The sequence below is a fragment of the Sylvia atricapilla genome, chromosome 1 (genome assembly GCF_009819655.1).
Source record: "Sylvia atricapilla isolate bSylAtr1 chromosome 1, bSylAtr1.pri, whole genome shotgun sequence".
Classification (NCBI taxonomy): Eukaryota; Metazoa; Chordata; class Aves; order Passeriformes; family Sylviidae; genus Sylvia; species Sylvia atricapilla.
Window position 1 is genome coordinate 73,583,465 of NC_089140.1, and position 26,530 is coordinate 73,609,994.

The following is a 26,530-nucleotide window of genomic DNA, read 5'->3' on the forward strand; positions in this document are numbered from 1 at the left end:
TTTGTTAAACTGAAGCATGAATAAAGATTTTAGGTCCAGTCACTAGGAGGATAAGATTTTATTTTGCTGTCTCATGAGTAGGATAACCTTGGACTGGTCCAGTGGATGTTGTTTGACTTCTTGCTGAATTCAATACTGCAACAACTCTGTGTGGTTTACAAGAAGTAGATACCTTCCTAAAGTCCTCTGATTCTTTGCTTGGTACCCATTTAGGTACATCTGTTATTCAGGTGACAGCCACAGACGCTGATGATGCCAACTACGGGAACAGTGCCAAAGTGGTGTACAGCATCCTCCAGGGACAGCCGTATTTCTCGGTGGATCCAGAAACAGGTCAGCAACCCATTCAGTGTCACCTTTTGCAGTTACAGAGACAGGATGCAGGGATCAAGACACATTTCACCTCCATTTCGATGGTGGAACAAACATATGACTTGACACCAAGCTGATACCGTTTCATTGAATGAAAACCAGAATCAAAGCGAAAATATGCTTTTTCTGTTAAAATAATATTATTTCAGAAAAAAATTGCTTGGTATGACTAAGATTTCCAGAAGATGACTGTTAACTGTAAACACCAATAATTTAAAAATAAAGAAATAAATAAACAAATAAACAAATAAATAAGATATAAACTACTGTAAAGGGCTTATTTTACACCAGGTTCTGAGAATTTTATCTGTTTGCCTTTAAAAAATATAAATTGGAGCTGGAAATTTTATTACTATAAGATAAAGAAAATCTGACGGGTAATCAAATATTTCTAAAAATTTAGAAATAATTCCTGACAAACGGTAATTTTTAACTTAAGGTGGTTTTTTTTTTGGTGTTTGTTTGGTTGTTTGTTTTAAGCTGCATTATGATTCCAGTAGTTATGAGAACTGAAGCAAGTATCATTAATGCTTTCATGCAGAAAATAAAGAATCCTTTTTCCCTGTTATGCAATAAATTGGATAAGAGATAAACACCAACTTGAAAACAAAGTGTGAATTTTGGATATCTATGACTAAAAATTAGGGTCCAGAAAAGAAAGATGCAGCCAGAAACTCCCCTCTTGCAGATATCTGATTCTAAGGCACTCAAGACTCAGTAGGCATTGCATTAGCTTTTCTTGAATGTCATCAATATCATTCTGGTTTGCTAACTGAGAATTAAAATGCAGCTCTGCCCAGAATCCCTGAAGTTCCTACCTAGTCCATTGAGAGTGCTCAGACACTGGCTAATTTTCATTTGAAACAAAGTGTTTATTTCTAAATACATCAAAGGCATAAGATAATTAATTGCAAGGCTACAAATTCAAAAAGGAGTATAACAATTTTGCCTTGGATAAAAGTGTTTGGCTTTCTTACTTTGTTCAATCTCTCTCTCTCTTTTTTTTTTTTTCTCTTCTCTCCAGCCATTTACTCAAACACCATTACCAGGCAAGAGCAGGGAAACAGGACCTGTATCTCATGGGCAATAACTGCTGGCAGCAGGTGTTTAGGCAGGCAGACAATAAGGGAAAGATCTGGACTCTCATCTTTGGTTCACGGATTATTTTTCATTGTAATAAAATTTGCTGTTTCATGTTACATGTATTAACAAACCTAGGTATGACAATCAGAACCTGGTAATCCTGGATCAGACATAAATGTCATAACCACTAAGCTGCAAAGTTTTTTTGTTTTGTTTTGTTTTCTTTACTTCACTCACTTGCTAGAAGTATAAATTTTCCAGGGTTGCCTGTTTTAGTGTGTAATGTCAAACCAAGCCTATAATGAGAGCCTTCTTCTGGGAGAGAAAGGGCAGGGGTGTGAATCCTCCAAACAGAAAAAGGAAACTATGATTAAATTTTCCCACTTCACAAGAGACAGCTCTCACCACTCCAGCTTTGAAAAGCCACCACCTTTTTAAATAAATAAATTAAAAAAAATAAAAGCTTTGCTCTGTTTTCTAAAAGGAACTTTAATGAAAAGTGGTGCACCAAACCACTTGGCTTTCTCCCCTGAGACTCTTATTCTTTTTGTGTACTTCAAAAATGTCTGAGACATTTAAATTGCAGTTAGGAAATTCTTCAAATTTGACACCCCAAAAAAGATTGATCAAAACTAATTTTAAAGTCTTGTCCAATTTTTTTACAACCTGTAGCCCCAGTTGACTTACAGTGGACATCACTGAGCATTGCAATCAATGGTCTATTACAGCCCAAAATAATGAATCCTGGGCATGTTAGAGTTCAGCCTTGTGCTATAATATCAAAATGTCACCAGGGCTGGAGATTACATAACAGTAAATAATAACTGGGGATAGAAACTGAAAAATATCATTAATTTGATGAAGATATTGATATTTTTGTCATTAAAAGAACAATCAAATTGATTTAGCAAAACAAAAACAATGAATATTGTGTCTGTCACTTTTTTTTTTCTTTTTTCTTAAAATCACATTAAGACATCCATAGATTGAAAGGCTTATTGCAGTATACCTTGCTGTGATTGCTATGGATTATCATCTGCAAAGTGTATCCGACATGAATCCATCTAAAAGCTCTGAGATTATAGTGGATGATGCTTGTCCTTCACCACTCTGTCTCACCTTTTTTTTTTACTTCTTCAAGGCATAATCAAGACTGCTTTACCAGACATGAGCAGAGAAAACAGAGAGCAATACCAAGTGGTGATCCAAGCTAAAGACATGGGAGGCCAGATGGGAGGACTATCAGGGACCACCACCGTGAACATCACATTGACTGATGTCAACGACAATCCACCTCGCTTCCCCCAGAGTATGGAGCATCCAATAGTTTGGTTTCCAAAGAACCTCTCAAAAATCAGCTGGTTTGCTTTGGCCATCTGGAAGTTTCTTTTTTTTCACCGTTTGTGTAGTACTTACCCACTGCTGTGTCTGTTTATTCTGAAGCATTATTAAGGCAAATGGGAATCTCTGCCTACATTTTTTAAATATCAAATTATTTGTTGGAATGGTAAACTTCTAATTCTTACTCTGCTTACAGGAACATAGACTGTAACAATAATTTAGGCCAACTGCAGGGACTTCTAGAGGAATTTAACTACAAAACATAAGGATCTGTTCTTGGAAACATTTTTAGTTCCATGTGTTGAGACAAGCAAATGAGTCGCAGGTTTCCTAATGTTCTGATTTGCACAGGCAGAGTTGATCAGGTCATATGTTCTGTTGGTAGTCTAAGCATTTGGTTTAAATACTTTTAATCTAAACTTGCAATTTAAACTTCGTGTTCAATTCTTGAATGGTTTTGATAATCTAGGCCAGTTTGATACAATAAAATAAGGTTTTAGAAAAATATCTTTCTAGAAAGAAAAAAAAAAAAAAGAAAAAGGAAATAGGAAACATAGAAAGCTTTGGAGTAACACAATACAGATCTTTTTATTCTAAGCCAGTGTTTAAATCCAACCTCATGTTATTACAGTCAGTGTCTGATAACTGTTTGATGCACTGCAGATAGGAGAAATTTACAGCCTCAGTTCAGTGCCTGCCAGAAAAGTGTCCACATAATAAAATTTGAATTGCTTGTTCACACTGATGAGGGACCTGGCTCTCTTTACAGATCCACTAAGGACTGAACAAAGAGAGCTGATTTATAAAATGCTCTCCTGGACTTGAAAAGCACTTCAGTACCATGGCAATAAGTATACTCATAAAAGTACAAACTGTTCAACCTAGCTCAGATTTCAGAAAAAAAAAATATTGGAAAACTCTGACAGCATGGAAGAACAGATCTATGGAATTATAAATTACTGTTTTAATCTCTACCTGTAACAAATTGCTTTAAAATAGGAGAAGGGAGGGGAAATACTGCAATTCGCATAAAGAAAAGATAATTTCAAGTCACATTCAGAGTTCACTTGATGAGAATAATTTTCACATAGTAAATTCAAGCAGCAATTTTTAACCAAACTTCCTGTATGACTTCATGAGGGCATACTTTTTAAACAGATATAGCATGATGCAGACTATAACATTTCAGCAAAAAGGAATTCTGGAACCTAAACTATAATTTATGGTGGCACATTGTATTGTAAGCCTCACTGTTGAATAAAATAAAGTTAGACAAAATAAAGAATGAAGAAGTATAGAACTGCAAAATAATTTAAGGTTTCTAGCCCCCTTAGCCCTTGTTCCTCAAAATTAATTGAAGCCTCAATTAAGGTCTATGAAAGTTTTTCTGAATATTTCAATAAACTTTGGGATGGGTACATTTTAGAGAAATCTACACAATTTGATATCTCATACGGTATTCTCTGTAGTATTCTACTTTGAACATCCTTGAAACACATTGTGTGGCCTACAGAAGGACTGCTGTGGGATCTTCCAATGTAGCAATTTCCATTGTGCTGGTGATCTTTCCCTCTCATTTTCTTTCTCCTCAGCAGGGTAGTTTTTAATACTTCCTAAGAAATCAAAGAAAGAGAAATATCTGGCAGATTTGATTTGTTCTTAGGTAGTTATGAAGAGGGCAACAACTTTAGAAAACCATCTGTTATTTTACCAAAACATTTCTCTTCCATTTCTTCTTATGTGAGGAAATAAGTAAAATTGTTGCCCGAAGCAGACAGTGAATAGCAGTTGCAAGCAACACCAGTATATATCAAGGTATTTAAGACCCAAAAATTAATTTCTTAGAGGAACTGGAGAAAGCAAAATGGCACTGTGAAGTAGTGGTTGTTCAGACTGCATCAAGAAGGAGCATTTTCTGTTTGGTTTTTTTTGTTGTTTGTTTGTTTGTTTGGTTTTTTTTTTTTTGTTTTGGTTTGGTTTTTCTAAAAGTAGTCACGGAAAATTAGAAGACATAATCCTAAATGGAATTTAAATGGTACTGTAGTGAAAACCCTACATATTTTGAATTCTATTGCACTCTAAAACCAAATACCCATCTCACAGGCTGAAAATGTGTGTCATTCACACAACACGACAAAAATATGAATGTTTTTGAATGAACAAGCACTGAAGGGAGGTATTTATCTGGAAGGAGTAATAAGCACTATGATTGAATCTGTTCTTATGGTAGGTCTGCCTCAGCTGCCAAATCCTTGAATTTGTCAAGTATTCAAGGCTTGAAACTCATGGTTTAGCTGCCAGGAATACTACCTTTCATCCTATTTGTGGACTGGTTTGAGGCAATAATATGCATTTTAGCCTATGTGGATCAGAGTCAAACAGGCCACTGCTGAGCTTTCACTTACAACCTTGAATTTGTAACAGCAATCACAATTTAGCATCAAGCATTAGCTTCCATTTTGCTACCCTTCTATATAAATATAAGGCATTTTCGGTAACTCTCTTTTGTACTTAGTCTTTACAACTGGGAACAGGAACTCATTCTACACTCTGAATTTTGATATATACCTTGTATTAAATGGAATATTCAGGTTCCTTCAGGAGTCTAAAAAGACAAATGACAAGTAAACATAGGAAATAGGGTTGTTGCAGCAAAGGAAGTTGACTATACTTTACTACAAGTCAACACAATTTATATGTGTTCTTATTGGATCCTTTGAATAAGGGTTGTACATTTTATGAGTGTTAATTTTGTCAGATTCCTAACGTATTTCTCCAGTGCTACTGCTTCGCTCAGTAAAGTAATATGAATTTACTTGAATGAAAAAAACAGATAAAAAGAAACATCAGAATCTGGCATGTTATGCACAAAACTTGAACCCATCAGATGAGGGTTATTTTACATTTTCTTGGTAGCAAATAACAGAAAATACTGAACTAGATTTTTTTTTTTTTGTCTTGCAAGTGATGAAACATCTTCAATGTCTGCTTGTTACTGGTCAAGAAATCCATCTGATTAGTAGTTTTTTCTGCAACAGCACGTCTTTAAAATCAGATTTTTTTTATTAGAAATGTCAGGAAATACATATGAGTTCGCTTTTCATAGACACAAGTAAGAGTAGTGTCTGTGCAATCAGATTTCTTTCTAGAAGACTCTGATTACAAAAACAGCAACAGCAAATAACATGAACATGTATCCAAATGTTCTTAACCATTACTCTTTTTATATATTATCAATAAGAGTTGAATTAATTATCTTCAAACAGAACCTTTACTTGAATATGTTTTAAAGAAAAGACTATTCTATTTTAATCTACTTCTAAAATCCTCACTGATTTTGACTATTGTACCTTGAGAGAGCAAAACAAAATAATTTCCTATTTCTAAATTTATCTACGAACATTTCTAGAGAAAAAGGAACATATATAGTGTTAATAATAAGGATAAGAACTGGTACCTTGTTGTTTAGCACCTCTGTCCCTTAAAACTGAAGAAAAATTAAAAAAAAAAGAAAAAGCACAGTATTCAATGGCTTTGAAGAATAACTTGAAATTTTTGTGACAGTTTGTCAATCAACTCTGAAACCTGTTTTAAAGTGTAGTGTGATGATTAGAAGCATTTTTCTTACAGTGTTTGGAACTTCAAGTTATTTTAAAAGTCTAGGTGAAATTGAAGATTATTTTTATTCAGGAGAAAAAAGAAAAAAAAGTTTCTCAAAACAATAAATGCTTGATTTTGCTCTTCCAGGCTCCTACCAGTTCAGCTCTCCTGAATCTGCACCACCTGGGACTCCTCTTGGCAGAATTAAAGCCAATGACCCCGATGTGGGAGAAAATGCAGAAATTGAGTATAGCATCTCCAATGGGGATGGATCAGACATGTTTGATATCATCACTGACAAGGACACACAGGAAGGGATTATAACTGTCAAAAAGGTTTATTTTTCTCTCTCTCTTTTATATGTACTTAGCTCTTCAGGTGTTACGGTTATTTTTCTTTTTCCAGGGGAAGGGAGGGTGAATCTCACAAGGGGTCAGGCTGCCAAGGAGCTGTTGTATTAGTTTTGTTCTTCTCTTTGTTGAGCAGGTATCTGTTATTTTCAAGTCTCAAGGGAAATTTACTGGCATGTCACTTCACATAAAGCAATATTTCAGTGGCTGCTGTCTGTTCAATATATAGAGTCTCACACACAGTACTTTCAAATTAGGGCTGTGAAAACTTGGAGGGGTGCAGATCACAGTGGGGTTTATCAGCTGATTGCTGTGGAAAGACTTACAAGAGTGGGAGGCTTGCCTGGAGTTTGATGAGTTTGCATGTCCAAGGCTAAACTCTTCCTCTCTAATCTGTTCAGCAGAGAGTTATCTCCAGTACCTAGAATCTGTCTTGGTTTAAGCCCAGTCTTGGTGATACTTTAGTTCTTATACATGATGTCAGTGAAACTCCAAAGAACAAAGATATTTGGAGAAATTTAATTCAAAATACCATGTCTGACAGATTTATTGGTTGCTTTTCAGAGTTCAGCCTGTTAAACTCTGAACATTCTTTTTTTGATTCTAGTGTTATTAAATAAACCTGTAACATTAGGTGATAAATACATATAAATAAAATACAGATCTATAAACATATTTGGAAACATATATACTTGTTAATGTATATGTATGTATGAATGTCTACCTACATAAGCATATATGGATATGCATGATGTGAATGTCACATACATTGAAAATCAAGATCAATATTTCTTTTTAATGAGGAACATGAAGACCAGGGACAAGTCTGCATTGTTGCTAGTGCCAAATAGGCAAGTATAGATGATAATGTGTAAAAGAAAGTAAAGAAAAGATAAATAGGACAGAGAACTTTTAAGAACTAGAATAATATCTCTTTTTAGTACCAGTGAGACGAGACAAAAAAGACTTTACATAACTCCTTGTTGTGGACTGAGTAAAACTTACCTGTTTGTTTTTTTCTATTTTTATATAGGTCAAAGACTTATATGTTTTTTTTTCAGGAACCTGAACAATTAATAGGTAGAGGGATCATAACTGCCTTCCTATCCTACAATAATCCTGATTTTTTTTTTCATGCCCAGAATAAGACCTAATATACTTAAACATCCCCATGATAGATTAAAATTTAGAGCTTTTGCTCCTAAAGATGTTTCACCATCTGATTCAGTGTTGTAAAACTTAAATTTATTTGTAAAATGATGTAATTTTGTTTATCATTGTTATTTGCTCCTCAGCATCTGGATTTTGAAAACAAGGTGTTATATACCCTAAGAGTAGAAGCAACCAACACTCATCCTGATCCTCGTTTTCTTCAGCTGGGGCCATTCAAAGACACAGCTTTAGTCAAAATTTCTGTTGAAGACATTGATGAACCTCCAGTGTTCAGCAGACCCTGGTATTTAATAGAGGTAGATGAAGATGCCAAGGAAGGAAGCATTATTGGCCAGGTTGTAGCCCAAGATCCAGATATAGCAAAGAATGCAATAAAGTAAGCCATTACACAATATAAAATTCTTTAGATGTGGGTCAAGTTTCACGTACAGGGAGTGATGAGAGTGCAAGCTATTAAGAGGTTGTTTGGGTAATGAAGCACATGGGGGCTGTTGAAAAGTGAAAGAAAAGAGAAATATCTATGTGAGCTTGTGAAGGCAAATGCAATTAGCACAATGGGTGGTGCAGACAATGCTTTGGAAGAACAGTCTATAGGCACCAGCTAAAAAAAGGAGAGGTCAGCATTTAATTGCCAGCATGTTCTAGTATTTTCACCAAGCTGTTCATAAAATTATTCATGTACACCATGTAAAACACTCAAAATTGTGTATTTCTATGCTCCCTGATGCTTGATAACAGTCAGACTTTTGTACATAACATCCATGTTCCATAGCCTAACTATTTAATGATCACAGTATATTGAATAAGAAATGATTGCAAGAAAGTTATAACAATTAGAAGCAAGAGTTCAGTGCTGTGAAATTTCTGTAATTGCTACCAATCTGCTGTTATTATCTGCAATGACAAACACAGCACTTAAATTTGTGTATTTACCATGCAAGTGATTATGAAAATTGATCTCTGCATTTCTAAACAAGGCATCTATGTCCTCCAGTAGTATGCTTTGAGGTAGGAGGTGTGAAAGGAGGAAGAAAATATAATGCTTTAAATTAAAATATGTATAAAATCTTAGTGTAATCTGATAATGACTGCCAACTACTAGGCTGATTTAAAAACAGCTGTAAAACAAGTTTTTCCTTACTGGATAAAAACAAAGCAAAAGCAAGTATCATAAAACAAGATCATGAAACAAAAAATCCTTTAAGATTTTTTTTAATCATCTTAAAGAACAAGTAATTGAAAGATTTTCTGTTGAGTTTTTTGGTCTTTGTAACACCTCAAAAATAGATTTTTTAAACTGATACTTCCTTGTATCTGCAATGTGTCCTTTGGTGACAGAGTTCTCTAAGAAACAATTAATTGCAAAAAATCTTACCTAGAAAAGTTCACTTTTAGTTATTATTCCAGAGTTCACCTTTAGTTATTATTTCAGAATTCACTTCATGAGCTAAAATGTAACTTCAATTATCAATCTAAAAACCGCCCACATAATAATTTGCTCTTCCTCCTGCTTCCTAGTTGCTACTTAGAATTGTTTCTAAGTTTTTGTAGCATTCAGGTAGCTAGGGGAAAACTTAGGTTAATTGTTAAGAAAACATCCTTCATTAAGCACAGTTAAAATTAGAAAACTTTTAGAGGTGTCTGTGAGCTGGAGACTGCAACGGGAGATAATAATGCTCTTTTTTACTGTACCTTCACAGATATTCTGTGGATCGACACACCGACCTTGACAGAATATTCAACATCTATTCAGGAAATGGATCCTTATTCCTCTCAAAGCCACTTGACCGAGAAGAAACTCCCTGGCACAACATCACAGTCATAGCAACTGAAATCAGTAAGTCGAAGATAAAATTTATGTCAGAAGAATATTTGAACTGAGAAAAGAATTGAATTCTACAGTTTCTATGACTTATCTTGTTTCATTAATTTTGCCCTTTTCCAGATTTTATTGGTAGACAAGAAATCTTTAGGCACACATATAAAAGTCCAATTAATTAAGTCATGTTTTGCTCATTTTTTAAAGATATTTAACAGCTCTCATGCTCAACAAAATCATGTACAGTATATATTAAACAAGTTAACTGGTTCCCTGAGAATGTACATCAAATAATTTGGTGCAGATGTGATGCACTGGCTCTATCCCAATCTAAGTCTTTGGGAAAATCCTCAGAGGAAAAAAAAAAGTGCCTGACATACATTTTCAGAATAACCTCTGTAAATTGGAACAAATTATGCTTCACCTCAACTGATTTAACTTATCTCAGAAAATGGCTTTGTTTGCAGCCAAGACTAGAGAATTTTTTTTACTCTCCATGTCTGAAGTAAACACTGGGCCTAAATCTTTCACCTGAATTCTTTACTATTCTGTTAGATACTTTCAGGTATGGACATCTCTTAACTAGCTTTTTTCTGAGGCAGCAGTCATCAAAGGGGGAAACAGATGCTGGTTTTAGTGAAAAACTTTTTTCCCTTCCTTTATTCTCCTGGAGAGATATCCCTGGAGTCAATGTGCTTAAGAGTCTGGAAGTTGGGTAATATGGAGAGATGAATCATATCTCCATTTTCAGAAAGATTTATATCCTTCATCTTTTCCTCTTAAATACTTTTCACTGTTTGGTCAAACACGTTCTACATTTTCAATATGCATAATGTGAGAACCTTCACTGACAATAACTTGAGTTTTGAGGTGTGTGAAATGTGATTGATGATCATATCCTGAATATATCATTTTATTGTTTTATTCTTTACAGTAAGGGGAGAAAGGAAAACTTTGGTTTGGGTTTTTATGAGTTTTTTTGTTTGTGTGTGGTTTTGGTGGTGGTGTTGACTGTCACTCTTTTACTGCTTTATTGATTTGAAAAGGTAAAATTTCTTAGCAGCTCAACTTCATGGAACATTTACAATGAATCATTTGTTGAACTGGTATATGAAACACAACTCCATAACAACTCAATGAACTGCATTATAATGCAAATCAATTTAGGCATACTTTATATTATTGAGATATATAAGATAATAATAGAAAAACTTGCTTCAATTATAAATATAATTATAGTTATAAATGTTTGTATACATAATGTATGTCATCAGAAAATGAAATATAATTGTTTTATTACAATCAAGAAAATTGAACATTTTAATACCTATTAAAAATGTATTGGATTATTTTCATATACATATTTCTTTGTATTTTTTTCAGATAATCCTAAACAAAGTAGCCAGATACCTGTCTTCATACGGATTTTAGACATAAATGATCATGCACCAGAATTTGCCAACTACTATGAAACATTTGTTTGTGAAAATGCAAAAGTAGGACAGGTAAACCAATACTTATATTACCAAAGAATCTGTGAGGAAACTATCCTGAAGTGCCATCATGAAGACTTCAGCATATCTTAGTTTGAAAAGCAGAAGACCAACTCAGCTTCTTCATTTCCCATCTTCTGCAGAAAATACAAGTTGATTCAAAAACAGACAGAAAAGATGAAGGACAATATCCTAGTATAGTAACATAGGATATAATTAAAAATATATATACTTTGAGGTGATTTTCCATTCCTAATATCAGAAAATACTTTTCAGAAATAGCTTTGCATAATGCTACAAAATGCTTTATGCTGTTCAATAATTCCATTTATTTCTGGATTTTTATTATTGGCTTAATTAATGTAGCTACACCTTCAAGTACAGCAAGCAGGAAAATCTTTAATATGCCTCAGTAAAGAGGACATGAAAAACAAACTTTTTCAAAAATAAAGGGTAATGCAACTGTTTTCATTGTACGTTAAAACTCAGTTTGGTATTGAGCTGAGTCTGGTCAAAGGTCATGTATATCCTTTTCTAAACTATCTCAGCAATTCTGTAAAAATCTAAGAGACAAGAAAAGAAAATTGAAGATAAAACAGTGATAATTTAGATTTGAGTAAGTAGATTAAACAACAGAACTCAGAGCCAACATATTACAGAAATGTATTGCTGCCATTATGACATCATATATTTATGCTAATGCCAGTCAGTCCTTCAGTTTTAAATCCTGTGAAGTTTTTAATTCTGAAAGTATTTACAAAATAACTGGATTTAGTAGCAGATAGGGTACTTAAAGATTATGTCTCCAAAATGGACCTGAGACCATGTATGAGCCTCTTCTCTAGACTTATTAATTTTTGACTGGAAAATAAAACATGAGATCATTATTTTCACTGGCACAAATATGAGTGGGTTCCTACTCTGAGAGAGACAAGCCAGGATGAAGCCTTAAGAACAGCTTAGGTCTATTCTCATATCTCACAAACTTTAGGCTGTCATCATCCAGCCAAAACTGGCTGGTTTAATGGAAAATATGTGGAAAAGATCAGAAGGTTCATAATATTTGGTTTTTCTTTAGAGCAGTGACCATTCCATATTCAAAGACTTTACAAAGATAGATGTTATGGATACACATCAGCAGCTATGCTCATGTTTTATTACCTGATTTTCTGCCCAGTGTTTATTTAAGTCGCAGAGGCTTTACCAAAATAGAATAGATGCTACCTGAATGAGTTCAGCTTTTCAGCTGCTGCAGAACTCTATGCAGAGCAAGAACAGGTAATATATCAGTTGCAATTCAAATGATGTTTTATGAATTTTTTAACAGATAAAAAAGGGGGAAAAAAAGGGAGGAAAAAGGGACACAATAGATTCTCGGGAGACTGTATCCAATTCTATTTATTTTTCACTCATTACACATAATATCAGAATTCAGACAAAATGGGTTAAAATGGTAGAGGATACTTTGATTAAGAAAAATCACTTCCCTTTGAAGAGCTATTTGACAATTTTTTCTTTTTTTTAAAGAAAGTTTTACTATTTTTCATGTAAATTATGTAAATAGACAAATATGCATATCAAAGACAGTGATGAATTGAACTAAAACAGTGGAAAGAATTATCATATCAGAAAAATGAAAAAAGAGTGCTTTTCACAACAACTAAGATATGATCACATCAGCCTGTCTTAAACAGTGACATAAATTGCCACTTAAGCATACAGTTCAAGCCTTACAGACAGTGCAAGAATTCTCCAAATTTTGGCTATTAGACCCATATAGTTTTTGTTTATGATTTAGGAGCTTCTTTTTTTATACATTAAGATAATTCTAGCCATTAAGTTTAAACAGCTGCCGTAGAATCTAAATTCTTTTAGTGTAACAATTTCTCGTTGTGCAAGACAAAATTGGTAAATAAATTGGTAAATAAATCTTAAAATCTCAGTATGATGACTGGTAGAAAAGTGAGTAATGTATTTTAACTGCAAAAGACAAAGAAAGGCTCAAAACCTTAGAAATGAAGATCTAATTGAAATTAATCTTGCACAACTTTGCCAACCAGCCAACACGTTTTGTCATATATCTAAAGAAGTTCAATCCAAGCATACTGGCTGCCAATTTCCTTACTCCAATTTCCATCTAGTCCAGCATACTGCATGAAATATCCATGAATGTATGAAATTTCATTTACCTTTCTCATAAATTTATAAATTACCAAACAACAGATGACAAAGACCCAATAGATAGGCATGTTGCTTTTCAGACCTCCCATACATCTAATTTACAAATGCAATTCCAGCAATTATTTTTTCTCATTGGAAAAACCCATAAAAATACTTGAAAGAGTGTGTACTAAGTGTAGCCACAGAAAAATGAGAGATCCATTTTGGTCTTCTATTTGTTAACAGTTAGGGTCCTCAAGAGAGGCACCTGAGTTCATATCTGGACATTTACGCATAATTGACTTAGTATTTCAGAAGACAGACTACCTTCAATAATTGAGAGTACTTTTATTTTGGTGCTCAAAAAAATAGCAATGAACATAGAAATGCAAATTTGAATTTTTTGGCCAAGCATGCTAAGTTCCAGAGAACCTGTATTGCCCAAGTCTAGCAGTCCCAGTATAATATGAGAAAAATAAAAACATGTTCATTTTCCTCCAACCTATTTTAGAGATCACCTAAAACAACTTTTTGATTATAACTATTGTAGCTTATTGACATATCACAGCACTACACAACAAAAGAATCAGACTAAGAAGATAAATATATTTAGTTAATTTATTTATTTCTTTTTAACCAGAACCGGTAAACCATTATTTGTCACACTGTTCTCTAAGTCTCAAGTGCATCAGAAAGCATCAGAATGACCAAATGTTGTTCTCTGCCACCAAGTAACGTTACTCATTCTCAGCATCAACAGATATTAGAGGCTGCGCTCATTGTGTGTTTCAGATAGCCTTAGGAGGGTCAGAGGAAAGAAAATTCTACAGAGTTTCCACTATTCTTTTATCTCCAAACAACAATGGTGTGACTGGAGAGAAACTGTATCACAAAAGGTTAATAAAAATCTATGTATGTTCATTAGGCTGAAACACAGTTGTGATCATGAGAATCTTATTCCATTGACTGGCACACAGACTTAAAAAAAAAGGAAGTAGCCTTCCTCTCATGCAATTTACAAGCTCTTAATCCTGAAGCCCCATGGGCTGTTGTGGGGAAGACTTTGGTACAAGTTCCCTCACACCCTTGTCACGGGAATTAATTTGGTCTTTTAAGCTGGATTAGAGGATGAGTACTCTCCATGGAAACCAGGAAGATATACTTGAGAAGGAGACTTATTTAACGGAACAATTTGTTGGTAAAACTTTAGCTCCATACTTCATTGCATAGTTTATTGTCAGGAAAAAATAGCTAATTTCAACACCCATCAAGAAAATAATCTGGGTCACTATTTTTCCCCTCTGATGCTATATTCTTTCCTGCCATTCACAAGCTTTCAGGCATGAGAATGTAGAAAGTTTTGGTTCCTCCTTCAGAGATCTGGCTGGTTTTTCTTTTCATTACCCTCCACACCCTCCCTTGCTTTTTAAAGCAGAGCAGAGGACACTTTTTCTCAAGTGTGCATTGCTAATTATCAGTCATAACTTTATATACATTGAGGCTGCTTCACTAGGTAGACACCTTTTGGCTTATTTTAGAGAGAGACTCATGCTAACTGTCTGTCTTTTTAAGTAAGAATTGAAGTGAGAGATTTCCAACTTCTGATAGGCATTCAATCCTGCTTAAAACTGCCAACACAATTGTGGAACAGAGCCAAGATCTGGAAACCAAACTGCTTTGCATTACTGAACATGAAGTTTTGTTAAGTGGCACACATGATCGAGGCTGTTTTCTGCAGCTATCACCTTGCAGGTGTGTAGCCTAGAATTGTGTCTGTACAAGTGTGATTACTCAAGTTACATAATGACAAGATGGACATCCACTGACAGCTGGATTGATTTTGAAACACTCCTATGGGTCATATCATCACATCTTTTACATAATCTTCATCCCATATATTTACACTTGCTGTTAGTAATTCATTCAAGATTAGTTAGTGAGTGACCCTACGAGATCATACAGGCAGGAAAAGGGGCAAGAGGGAAAAAGGACAGGAGAAACAAAGGTGTTCTTCTGTAATTTCCCCACAACATTCACACACGACTGTTTTCATGACTGCCAAACAAAGTTTCTCTCACAAGATTTTTCCCCCGTAGTTTATTGCAGACAAAGTGGTGAGATCTTTCCACATTCCTAGAGAAACACTTGCAGCACCAAACAAGTTCAATAACTTTCAAGAAAGCCAGTGCTTTGAGGTCCAGAAATTGTTCTTTTCTATACCACTTCTAAAAAATGTTAGACAAACACTAACATTTCCCAAATATTCCTTTCTCAAGGGCTTAGTGATATTTTAAAATCTATTTCTCTGTTGTACAACAACCAGGTTTAACTTAGATCATGATATAACAAAAATGAAAGCCCAAATGCTTAAAGCAACAACTGACGAATTTGTTTTTTCTGTATGTAAGAGAAGAGTTGATCTCTACCTTAACAATATCTTTCTCCAGTAGTCTTTGTGGCTGGAAGTACAATTTTCATGCTATATGATAATCATGTTGTATTAAAACTTCAGAAAGGCAATCAACAACATTGACCATCTTTAAAATTCTGTGAAAGAGATATTATATTTCACCATTTACAGTGAATTTTGAAAGAAGGAATTTTGAAAAAGGAAAAGGTTTAGAAATATAATAACTCCCACCAATTTATTGTTGTTTTGAAAAGAAGTAGCAGCAAAATTCTTTGCAGACGTTATATTTGTCTCAGGTTTTGTTTTATTAGTAGAAATGTTTAACCTGAAAATACAGTATATGTGCCCACCCATGGACCTCATCTTCTTCATGTTTCTCCAATGAACTTTTTGAAGCATGTGGCTGTAGTTTTTAAAGAGTATACCCTGGAGCCAAAGTGCAGCAGCCATTTATTTGCATGACATGCCAAGCCAGCACACACTGAAAAGCCCATCTTAAAAGCGCCCAGATGGTGCTGACCTCTGTGCTGATAAAGCTTAACATTTGCTTTAATGGTTCCTATATTTCTTTCAAAGGCATTCCCAAGGCTGAGCCTACTACCAAAGCCCTCTACTTGCGCAGCTCTCTGTGTATACAAATGCAGCCCCAGGAACACTAACAGCATGCTCTGAAGTGCACAGAGACCTTTCCTGTTTCAGAATGTCCCCACCTAGCTTCTACTTGCTTGTTGTCTTTAAAACAACTTGAAGAGCAGCTTTTGGCTAAGGATGTATGAGATACATATAAGGAATCTGTTTTTAGGCAGTCGCCTCACCCCCAACCACTTTTTCTGACATGAGTACGAATAACTCTAAAATAGCCTGAACATAAACTACAATCATAGTTTTGACTGTGGTGTAAGTCATGGCCCTAAAATCACAGCATCCAGGACAAAATACCCAAACAACATGAAACAGGATTATAACTGAACTGATTCCATGTTTGGAAAAAAAAAAATGTGGTAAATAGGTCCAAACCCTTTAGCAGAATCTCTGTCTTCATCATTAAAAAATAAATTGAATAATGGAATCATACAATAATTTGCACTGAAATGGACCTTAAAGACCACCTAGTTCCAACCCCCTTGGCCATGGCCAGGAATAGAACACACTAGAGTGGTTGGGCTGAACAGGGCTCCATTCATTCTGGCTTGGAATACTTCCAGGGATGGATGACTTGCAGTGGCTCTGGGCAACTTGTTTAAGTGCCTCACTGTCCTCTGAGTGAAGAATTCCTTTGTAACATCTAACCTAAATCTTTCCTCTTTTAGTTAAAAAACTTTCCTCCTTGTCCTATCCCCGTCTGCCTGTACGAAGTCAATCTTCCTCTCTTTTATAAGCTCTCTTAAAGTACTGGAGGATGACAATTAGATCTCTCTAGAGCCTTCTCTTCTCCATGCTGAACAGCCCCAATTCTCTCAGTCTCTTTACAGGACAGCTGCTCCATAGCCCGAAATATCTTTGTTACTGTACTCTGGACTGTCTCCAACTGGCCCACATCTCTATTATGGTGAGGACCCCAGACATGAATGCAGTACTCCAGGTTCCACAACGGAAGAGTAGAGCAGTAGAATTACTTCCCTTGACCTGCTGGCCACTCCTCCTTTGATGCAGCCCAGGATACAGTTGGCCTTCTGGACTCTGAATGCACATTGTTGTCTCATGTCCCGCTTTTCATCCACCAGAACCCTCAAGTTCTTCTCTGTAAGGTTGCACTCAATGACATCTTCTCCCACTCTGTGCTCTTGTCTAGGATTGCCCCAGCCCAGGTGCAGCACCTTGGACTTGGACTTGTTGAACTTTTTGAGATTCTCATAGGTCTATTTCTCAAGATTTTCCAGGTCTCTCTGGACAGGATCCCTTCTTTCTATTGTGTCAACCAGACCACTCAGCCTTGTGTCATCTGCTAACTTGCTGATGCTGAGGATGCACTTGATCTCTCTGCCTTTTATCATTGATAAAGATATTAAAGAACATCTGTGCCAAGGCACCAGTCATTGTCAGAGCACTGGTAAACAGCATGGCTGAAGAGCACTGGTCCCAAGACCATTAAGAAATGTTTTCATTGGGAATAATTCTTCTTGCTACTCATTTAACATTGTCAAACTACTACGAACACCTTGTCCTGAATATAAAAGAAAAAACTTCATTTAAATGCTTATGTTTAAATTTTCATTACCCTCAAAGGAAAGTGACCCTTAAAAACTTGGATTGACCTAGTGAATTCACTCCAGAGTATGACACTTGAGGTTTTTTTAAATACACAGAAATGCTCATGCACATTCATAGGCAGCCCGCAAAATAGTGACAGTACTGCTGTATTTTCTAAATTGTGCTCATTCACATGGGAAAGTATGAAAGAAAGAAAATAATGAGAATGGTTTTATCTTCTCTAAGCTTGATAGGCTTGAAATACATTTGAGTAAAAGTAATTTTCTTGAAACAACTCTTCCATCATAAATCTTACAGCATCAGATATCTTGCTTTGCAGTCCTGATGAAGAGTGATCATTACTCAATGTCCATAAGTGCATCAAAACGGGTGAATATATTTCCAAAATGGAATCACAAAATGTAGACAAAAATAGTAATAACTTTTTATATAAATAAGATTCTTAAAATTATCCAGATCACTTTCATTTCTGTGGTGATTATCATTGACATCATTGTCTTTTATTTACAGCTGTATATCTTGAAAAAAAATTAGATAATATTTCTAATTTCCTTTCACCTATTCATCATTTGGAACAATTCACCTGCAATCACGGTTTCTCATTGTTCTTTTAATCTCCCATTTTTTTCTGGTAGGGAAACAGCTGCTTCTCAATTTATGTTGCCAAGTTAGATCAGGTAAAAAGGCTTGGTTTTTTACTTCTTCAGCCTTATCCTCAACAATAATTATTTGTTATAATTAGGTTCCTCTGTGCCTGGTACAATTGTACTTCTCCATGTGATTTGCACATGAAGAGAATCAAATCTTACAAACACCCACTGATTACATCTCAAAAAGACCTGAGATACCCAACTATAATTTCTGATAGTTATTACAGCAGGATATTTTCTCTTTAAGTTTTTCAAAAAGTAATAATCAACTGCAAAAATATTGTCACTTACTCTCCTTCTCTCTTTTCCCTGGTACTTTTCAATTTCTGTTTTTTTCAAACTTGTGCTAAAATGAAAGGAAAATTTTCTCATTTAAATTTGGTATCTTAGCCCACTCAAAATGTTTTGGTTTTTTTTTTTTTTTAACAATATTTTTAAATAGTGAAAAACTAAAATTAAACCAAATCCTGGTCTTGCTTTCTATATTAACACTCTCAGAGGCAGATTACAGGAAAGACACAAGCAATGGAACATTGGAAATTTATTAACATAAACTGTGATTTAGAAACACACTAAAGAGGATACTTTACCATAAATAAGGATTTGACTGATCTTGTGAAACAGCTAAATTAAAAAAAAAATAAATCAAAGTATCAATGATCATTAAGTACTTTAAAAGTGAAGGGATTTTAATGTAGTTATTCTAATTACACTTAGAAAAACTACATAATCTTGCATTGAACATAGACACATTGTTTTTTGCAAGGCTGATGTTCACAAGTTACCTTTTAAGTTCCTCGATGTGACTCAAAAATAAAAAGAAATTATAAAAATATTTTGTGCTTGTTTTAGAAGGAGCTCCTAGAAAGTGAATGAGCTGAACTCAGACCCATCAACAGTTTTCATGTTGTGGTGGGGTTTTTGTTTGGTTGGTTTCTTTTGTTGGGTTTTTGTTTGTTTGTTTGTTTGGGTTTTTTTTTTTTTGTTTGTGTGTTTATTTTTTCTTTTTTTGGTGGTTTGAGGTTTCTCAAATAATAATTAAATATTATTAACTGTAATCAAATTGTCCCAAAGTTAACTAGCAAAAATGGGTCAAATATTCATGGTGCAGTACAGCACTAGCACTAGCAAGTTTCTGAATGATACAGCAAAAAAAACACTTTAGTATATTTTTTAGCCAAATAATATTTGCATAATACAGTGATCCATTCTGAGAGATACTACATACATTCCAAAATTTAACTGTATCCTCAAGTCCCACTCAAGCTGATGTTCAGAGACAGTATATAAGATGCAGAAATTCCTTATTTGATTGTCACAAAGCTTACAGATCATATTTTTGCTACTTGTCAATTCCTGTATTTCTGGAAGAAGTCAAGATGCACCTTATCTGGAAATAAGAGAAAAATTAAGCCTTTGATAACAAGTGTCTTTGATATCTGTGGGATTTCAAGACACTCTGAACACTGGAAACACCTGGAAACTCAAAACAGTCAATGGATCCCTCTTGGCTTTGAAACAAAAATGTCTGACTGCTGAATGCATTCTGCTTTCAAGTTTAGATGCCATAGAAATGCACCTGTACTGAGTTACAGCATCCCCAGTTGAGACTTACTCCTATCTTTATGCTACCAGTTTTGTCATCTTGTGATTGAATGCAAATCTGTCTTTGCAAGCCAAGGTGGACTATGGGTTATTCTCTAGTGTGACACCTACCAGGAAGGGAAAAGGACAGAACAGCCATTTACAGAGCTTTTCTGGAGTTACTGTGACTCTTGCAGCGTGGCATTATATTAAACATTGCAAATCAGTTCATAAACCACAGTTGTTCCCAGGTAACTTTTCCATCCTCAGTTCTGCAGCTGTTTCCTTTAGTCTCTCTCTGTCAGTCTAGCAGCAGATAGATTAAAAAAAAAAAAAAAAAAGAGTCCAATTGTTAGCATTTATGTGCATCTGCATAAACATGAGTACACACATTTGCACATTTTGATGCAATCGAAAGCTTGTGCAATCCAGAGATACTGCTGAAGCCTCTCTTTTTTAGTCCGCTCTGCTTTGACCCTATTCTGGCACTATTATTCATTCCTTCCCAGCTGGGCTTGAGTGGCCTTGTTAGGGCAGCCATTAAGATCCACAGCCAGAGGTTTCAATTTAGTAGGGAGCAAAGCTTCTCTTTTTATTACCCCAGGAGAATCGAGAATTCTGCCAGTGCAGTAGTCCAATTTATCGCCAGGAGCAGATGAGATGGAGGGAGAATTAGACCCACTTAACAACTGGTTTACACAGTACTCTTAGTCATTGCTACATGAAGCCACGGGAGGTTTATGGCTTATTCAGAAGGGCAAATGTTTCTGTATCACTGCAAGATACTAAGCACAAATCAAAGCACATGGCTGTTCTACAGTGAGGACTGGTCCCTTTTTCATCCTTTGTTATATGTTTAAACCATAAACCAATTTGTTTACTATAACCTCTACTGTGTTTGTGTGGGAAACATTTGGCTTAGGACATCGTTTTTTGTCATAAGATAGAGATTAATTGAGTTTTTACTGGACATGGAAAGAATTGAGACGCAAGATTTCTAAAATAGCATGAAATACTCTTTTCTTTATAGCTCATACAGACTGTGAGTGCAATTGACAAAGATCAGCCGCCTCGAGGACACAGATTTTTCTTTGAGTTGGTGCCAGAATTTGCTGTTCATCCAAACTTCTCTGTTGTAGACAACAAAGGTAACTGCCAATCCTAACACGCCCCCCCCCCCAATATCACATAAAACTTAATTCAGAAACATTTATTGATTCTGCATTTCCATTCTAGACAACACAGCAGGAATTATGACTAGGAGAAATGGATACAGCCGTAGCAAGACGAGTACCTATCTACTGCCAATCATAATATTTGACAACGACTACCCGATCCAGAGCAGCACGGGCACGCTGACCATCCGCGTGTGTGCCTGTGACAGCCGCGGGAACATGCAGTCCTGCAGCGCCGAGGCCTTGCTCCTGCCCGCTGGCCTCAGCACCGGGGCACTGGTGGCCATCCTCCTCTGCATCATCATCCTGCTAGGTAGGGACCTGTGATGAGGTGCTTACTCTGCCAGCCAAAGATCTAGTCACTTTGAGAGCCTTGGTGTTATTAAAACCCTATTTCGCATGACCCTGCAGAAAAATATCATCATCACTCTTGAGAAGATTATGTGAAAGGATGAGACTGTGTTATTTAGATTAAATACAGTAGAAAATATAGGGTCAGTTTTAGTTCCCGTGCTCATTTGATTAATGTTCATACCATAATCAGATCTTCATTTAGATCAAGAATTTCAAAATCATATTTCTAAAGCTGAGTGCTGAGATTTGCAATGATTAAGCATTGTGAATTATATTTGCTATTTAATTATGAACTATATGTTTTGCTTTATTTTGTTTTTTCTCAGAAAATACTTGGCTCAAAAGCATAGGATAGAAATATTCAATTTCTAGCAAGTGATGGTGAGAACAGCTGATAAAATGTGTGAGCATAGAAGTCAGATGAGCACTTGGAACCAGAAGCATTAGAAAGACGTGGTGATATATGAAGGAAGTAGAATAAATGCTAGCTCATTATCTGGTGTTAAGAATATAAAAAATTCAACTTGCATGTTTTGCAGAAAAAGTGCCATCACCACTACTTTCCAGTAAAACTCTGCAGAAAACCTCTTTCCTTTCCCACTTGTCCTAGCAAACATAGTTTGTCAAGGGGTCATTGGGAAGCTACACGTGTCAGTTCATATAATTATATGGAGATTTTTTTTCAGCTCTTACTCTGGATTGAGGAGAATTCTGCGATCCTCCTAACATTTGCTATAGGCATTAGAAGAAGAGCGATATGTATAAACTATATCTGGGCTGGGCTAAGGGAGGGAGAATACTTGAGCTCTGACAAACTGCTTAAGCTGAGGCATTTCTGCTGACCTGCTTTCAGCATCAGCCGCTTCGGACTCCCCAGGATGTCACCCAGGCATAGTCTGAGGGGCAGAACTTGAAGGGCACCATTTTCAGGAGAAAATTATGATTCAAATTCTGGCACACCTAGCTTTTCACTTTGCATAGTTCTTAACACCATATCAACAAACTCTGCATCTTTAAAGTCATCTTGTATACCCCAACAACAGAGCATGAAAAAAATGCAGCATGAAACATATGCCCTTACTCACTTACAATGAAAACATTGCTCTGATTGGCTGCAATGCTTTAGTACAGATTGAACAAATCTATACTAAACTTTGAACTTATCAAAACTCAAAATGTGCCTTAGGGCCACAGCAGTAGCACATGAGACTCAGAAGAGAATCAGGGACCAGTGCTGTGCAGAACAAGTATGACAACTTCATGTCTCTCATCCCCAGGGTTAAGACCCTGCTCTTAGCACTACTGACATATATGAAGTCAAAGAAAACGTGCCTGTGGAGCATCTCATCTAAACAGAATTTTTAGTCTACAGCTTGTGTGATACTCAGCATCCTTTTTAATTTTTCAACAAAGTGTAATGTGTTATAATAATAACTGGTGTATACATGGCCAGCATATCTGGGACATAGTTAAGTACCAGGCTGTGAAGGACACTTCATAATAACCTTTCAGTGATCTGCCTTTTTCTTCTACATGGAGATCTTAAACTTACTAAAGTGTGTAGTTTCTCATATAGCATTATGAAAAAAAGGACTCTCTGTACAGGTACAAGGAAGAAAACCCAAACGAAACAGAATGGAACACCCTTTATATTCAGAACATAATATCACAGCATGTGGAAGATCCCTGTTCCCCTCTCCCTACCTGCAGCACATCCAATCTTATCTTTTATTCACCAGTACTCAGGTGATTCAAAGTAAAAACTTAGCTTCTAAGACTCAACAAAACCATTCAGCACTGTTGTAATTTATGGTTCAGGAATATGGTTCATAACCATACTGTTATGTCTCATTGACAAATGATCTTTCTGGCCTCTCTTATTTACTGCAGCTGCTGGAGAGGGTGTAAGATTTTTAAATGCACTTAAGCACTGAATTGCTACTGAAATCAATAGCATTTAGACACCAGGATGTATTTACAAAACCTAACTTCATTTTTTTATCTCCCCTTATAGAGCTTCATTTTTGTATCAATCCTTACCTCTTCAGAAGAAAGAGTTATTCAACTAGCACTTCATAAATTAAGGGGATCGTGTTTTTTCAAAAGAAATATTTAGTAACAAAGACTAGATTTCAATTCTCACTGTCATTGAATTAAAAGTAGTTTTGTCAATAATATTGATAGCTTAAGATCTTCAGGTCCTTTTTTTCAGAGGGACCTGTAGATCCCATATTCAGAAGTGAATTAGACACTTGTGAATACCTAAATCAGTAGCTTTCAAGAGTATGAATAACTTTTTCCAAGGAAATGCAGCTACATTTGATAAAAGAACTCTTAGTGACTGATGTTAATTTTGTAAGTACCACCTTTCTGGCAAAGTCAAACTTTAGCAGGATAATATAGTATGGTATTGTTTACTTTTCAACTTCAGCTTAGTTTTAAACATATTTAAAATATAAAATAATTTGATCATTTCTCCTATAGGTTTTAAAAAAATAGTTTTTTGACTGCTATGAAATCATAAATGCTTTCCCTTATTAACTTCAACTTGGGGATATATTTTATCACTATATTCCTACTAAAAATCCCATTCCAGCTTTAAAAACTTTCCAGGTCAAAAGGTGAGGTGAAACTTTGTCTCATTTATTTACTTTCTACCTATCCATTTCTTCATTAATTTTTTGTTTCCTTTTAGTGTTAGTTGTCTTGTTTACGGCTCTCAAGAGACAGAGGAAGAAAGAACCCTTGATCATTTCAAAGGATGATGTTCGGGACAACATTGTGACCTACAATGACGAAGGAGGTGGGGAAGAAGACACCCAGGCTTTTGACATTGGCACACTGAGAAATCCAGAAGCAAGGGAGGAAAGTAAGATGAGAAGAGATGTTATCCCAGAAACAATATTTCAGATAAGGCGGACTGCACCTCTTTGGGAAAACATCGATGTCCAAGATTTTATTCATAGAAGGTTAAAGGAAAATGATTTAGACCCAGCTGCCCCTCCTTATGATTCATTAGCAACATATGCCTATGAAGGAAATGATTCCATAGCAAATTCACTCAGCTCCCTGGAATCACTTACCACAGAAGGCAACCAAGACTATGATTACCTCAGTGACTGGGGACCTCGGTTTAAAAAACTAGCAGATATGTACGGTGGAGAGGACAGTGATCGAGACTGAGAAAATAATCTGTGACCTGGTCAGTGTTAGTGGAATTCATGTTTATGTTCCTAGATAAATAAAGTGGCCTACTCTCTTACTTGAGAATAAAAAATTACAAAAAATAGGTGTTGTCTAGTAAGGGTTTGCTTAATTAATAAGTCAACGTGAATGAATATGAATGACTGAGATTTAAAAAAAACCTTGTAACTCACCCTCTCTGCCTAGAAACCTCAGATGAAAGGGTTTTATAGGGAATGAAAAGAAAATAAAAGGCTTTTTGTGCCTTTATAATGACATGGAGACTCCATATTTTTAAATTGCTTTGCTTTACCTTTCCTACTGTGTTGGACAGTGTGCATCTGCATTGTAACTTAATCTCAAACATATACTTTAAAAAGATGAATATTACTGCCATATTTATTGAGTTAAAGAATGTCTGTGTGTTGATCCATCCGGATATTTTTATATATGTATATTTATATTTTTGTATTTTTATTAAATAAATTAGAATTTATAAAAACACTACTTACTCACATACTTTGTTAATCATAAAGAACTGTCCAATCTTTCTGAAGAAAGGAAACTTCGTATTGTGCAATACTTCATTTTTGAATACATCTTCTTATAGCAAATTAGTGGTTACAAGGTACTGTGCAAGAACAATATGCGAAGAGACATCTGTAATGGGAATGTAGTGTAGAAAACAGAAAAAATTATTTTGAAAAGGTGATTATAAATAAACCACTCTGACTTTGAATGCGTATTGCTATATGGCATAATAATGCAGTGTCATGGTGAAGCTCACTCACACATACATTTTTATGTGAGCAGATGACTTCTAAGAGGATTTAACAGGTAGATGTCTGTGGATATAACGAACCATTAAAGTTTATTCTGGTAGATGTGAAAACAATTTTTAATATATCTTCAAAGAAATTGAATAATTAAGCTAACATCAATAATGAAAGGAAGTTTATTATATGCTAATCTTATTCTGGAGCTTTGAGACAGTTAGAAAAATCAGACATATTAGTAATAGTTTCTTTTAAATAAAAGGGAGCAAAGAAAAAAAAAACAAAGTCTAACTAGTATTTTATTAAAGATGTTAATGGTCTAGTCCTTCAAAGAAGTGTGTACATTTGTAAATTTCCTAAAGCCTTAAAGACACTCATCAAGTATATATTTTTGTATAAAATATATTTGCTGGATATGGTTTTATGCAATATACATTTTTTTCACATCACAGAATAAAAGGAATACAAGCGAATCATATGATCTAACAGAGTTGAAAGATTCATCCATATTTCTTTAAATTGAGAAAAATATAAACCCTCAAATGCATGGAAAAAAGAAACAGTTTTGACAATACAGGAAATACATTTTCCATAACATTCCCATTTTCAATACTGACTTCAAGGAGAACCAACACCTACAGATATCCAAAGTAGTAACGTTTCAAGGTTTTTCTGTACTAATTAGCCATTTTTAGGTCTTTTCATAAAGAAAGTTAAGATACACATTGACAATGTTATGTGGACTATTGAGACACTCATCTCTTACCATAAAAATAATAATGAGGCCACATCCTCA

At 35.1% G+C, this 26,530-nt stretch overlaps 1 protein-coding gene across 1 annotated transcript in view; it reads left to right on the plus strand.

Annotated features, from left to right (window-relative positions):
• CDH9 (cadherin 9) overlaps window positions 1–25,958 on the plus strand; it is a 47,347-nt gene extending 21,389 nt beyond the window's left edge. The window contains exons 2-10 of the mRNA XM_066326195.1: window positions 214–333; window positions 2,597–2,764; window positions 6,544–6,731; window positions 8,042–8,295; window positions 9,620–9,756; window positions 11,122–11,243; window positions 21,277–21,394; window positions 21,483–21,734; window positions 24,471–25,958. Coding sequence (XP_066182292.1) covers window positions 214–333; window positions 2,597–2,764; window positions 6,544–6,731; window positions 8,042–8,295; window positions 9,620–9,756; window positions 11,122–11,243; window positions 21,277–21,394; window positions 21,483–21,734; window positions 24,471–24,958 — 1,847 coding nt within the window. The 3' untranslated portion in view covers window positions 24,959–25,958. The remainder of the gene's footprint in view (window positions 1–213; window positions 334–2,596; window positions 2,765–6,543; window positions 6,732–8,041; window positions 8,296–9,619; window positions 9,757–11,121; window positions 11,244–21,276; window positions 21,395–21,482; window positions 21,735–24,470) is intronic.
• Window positions 25,959–26,530: the final 572 nt, after the last annotated feature.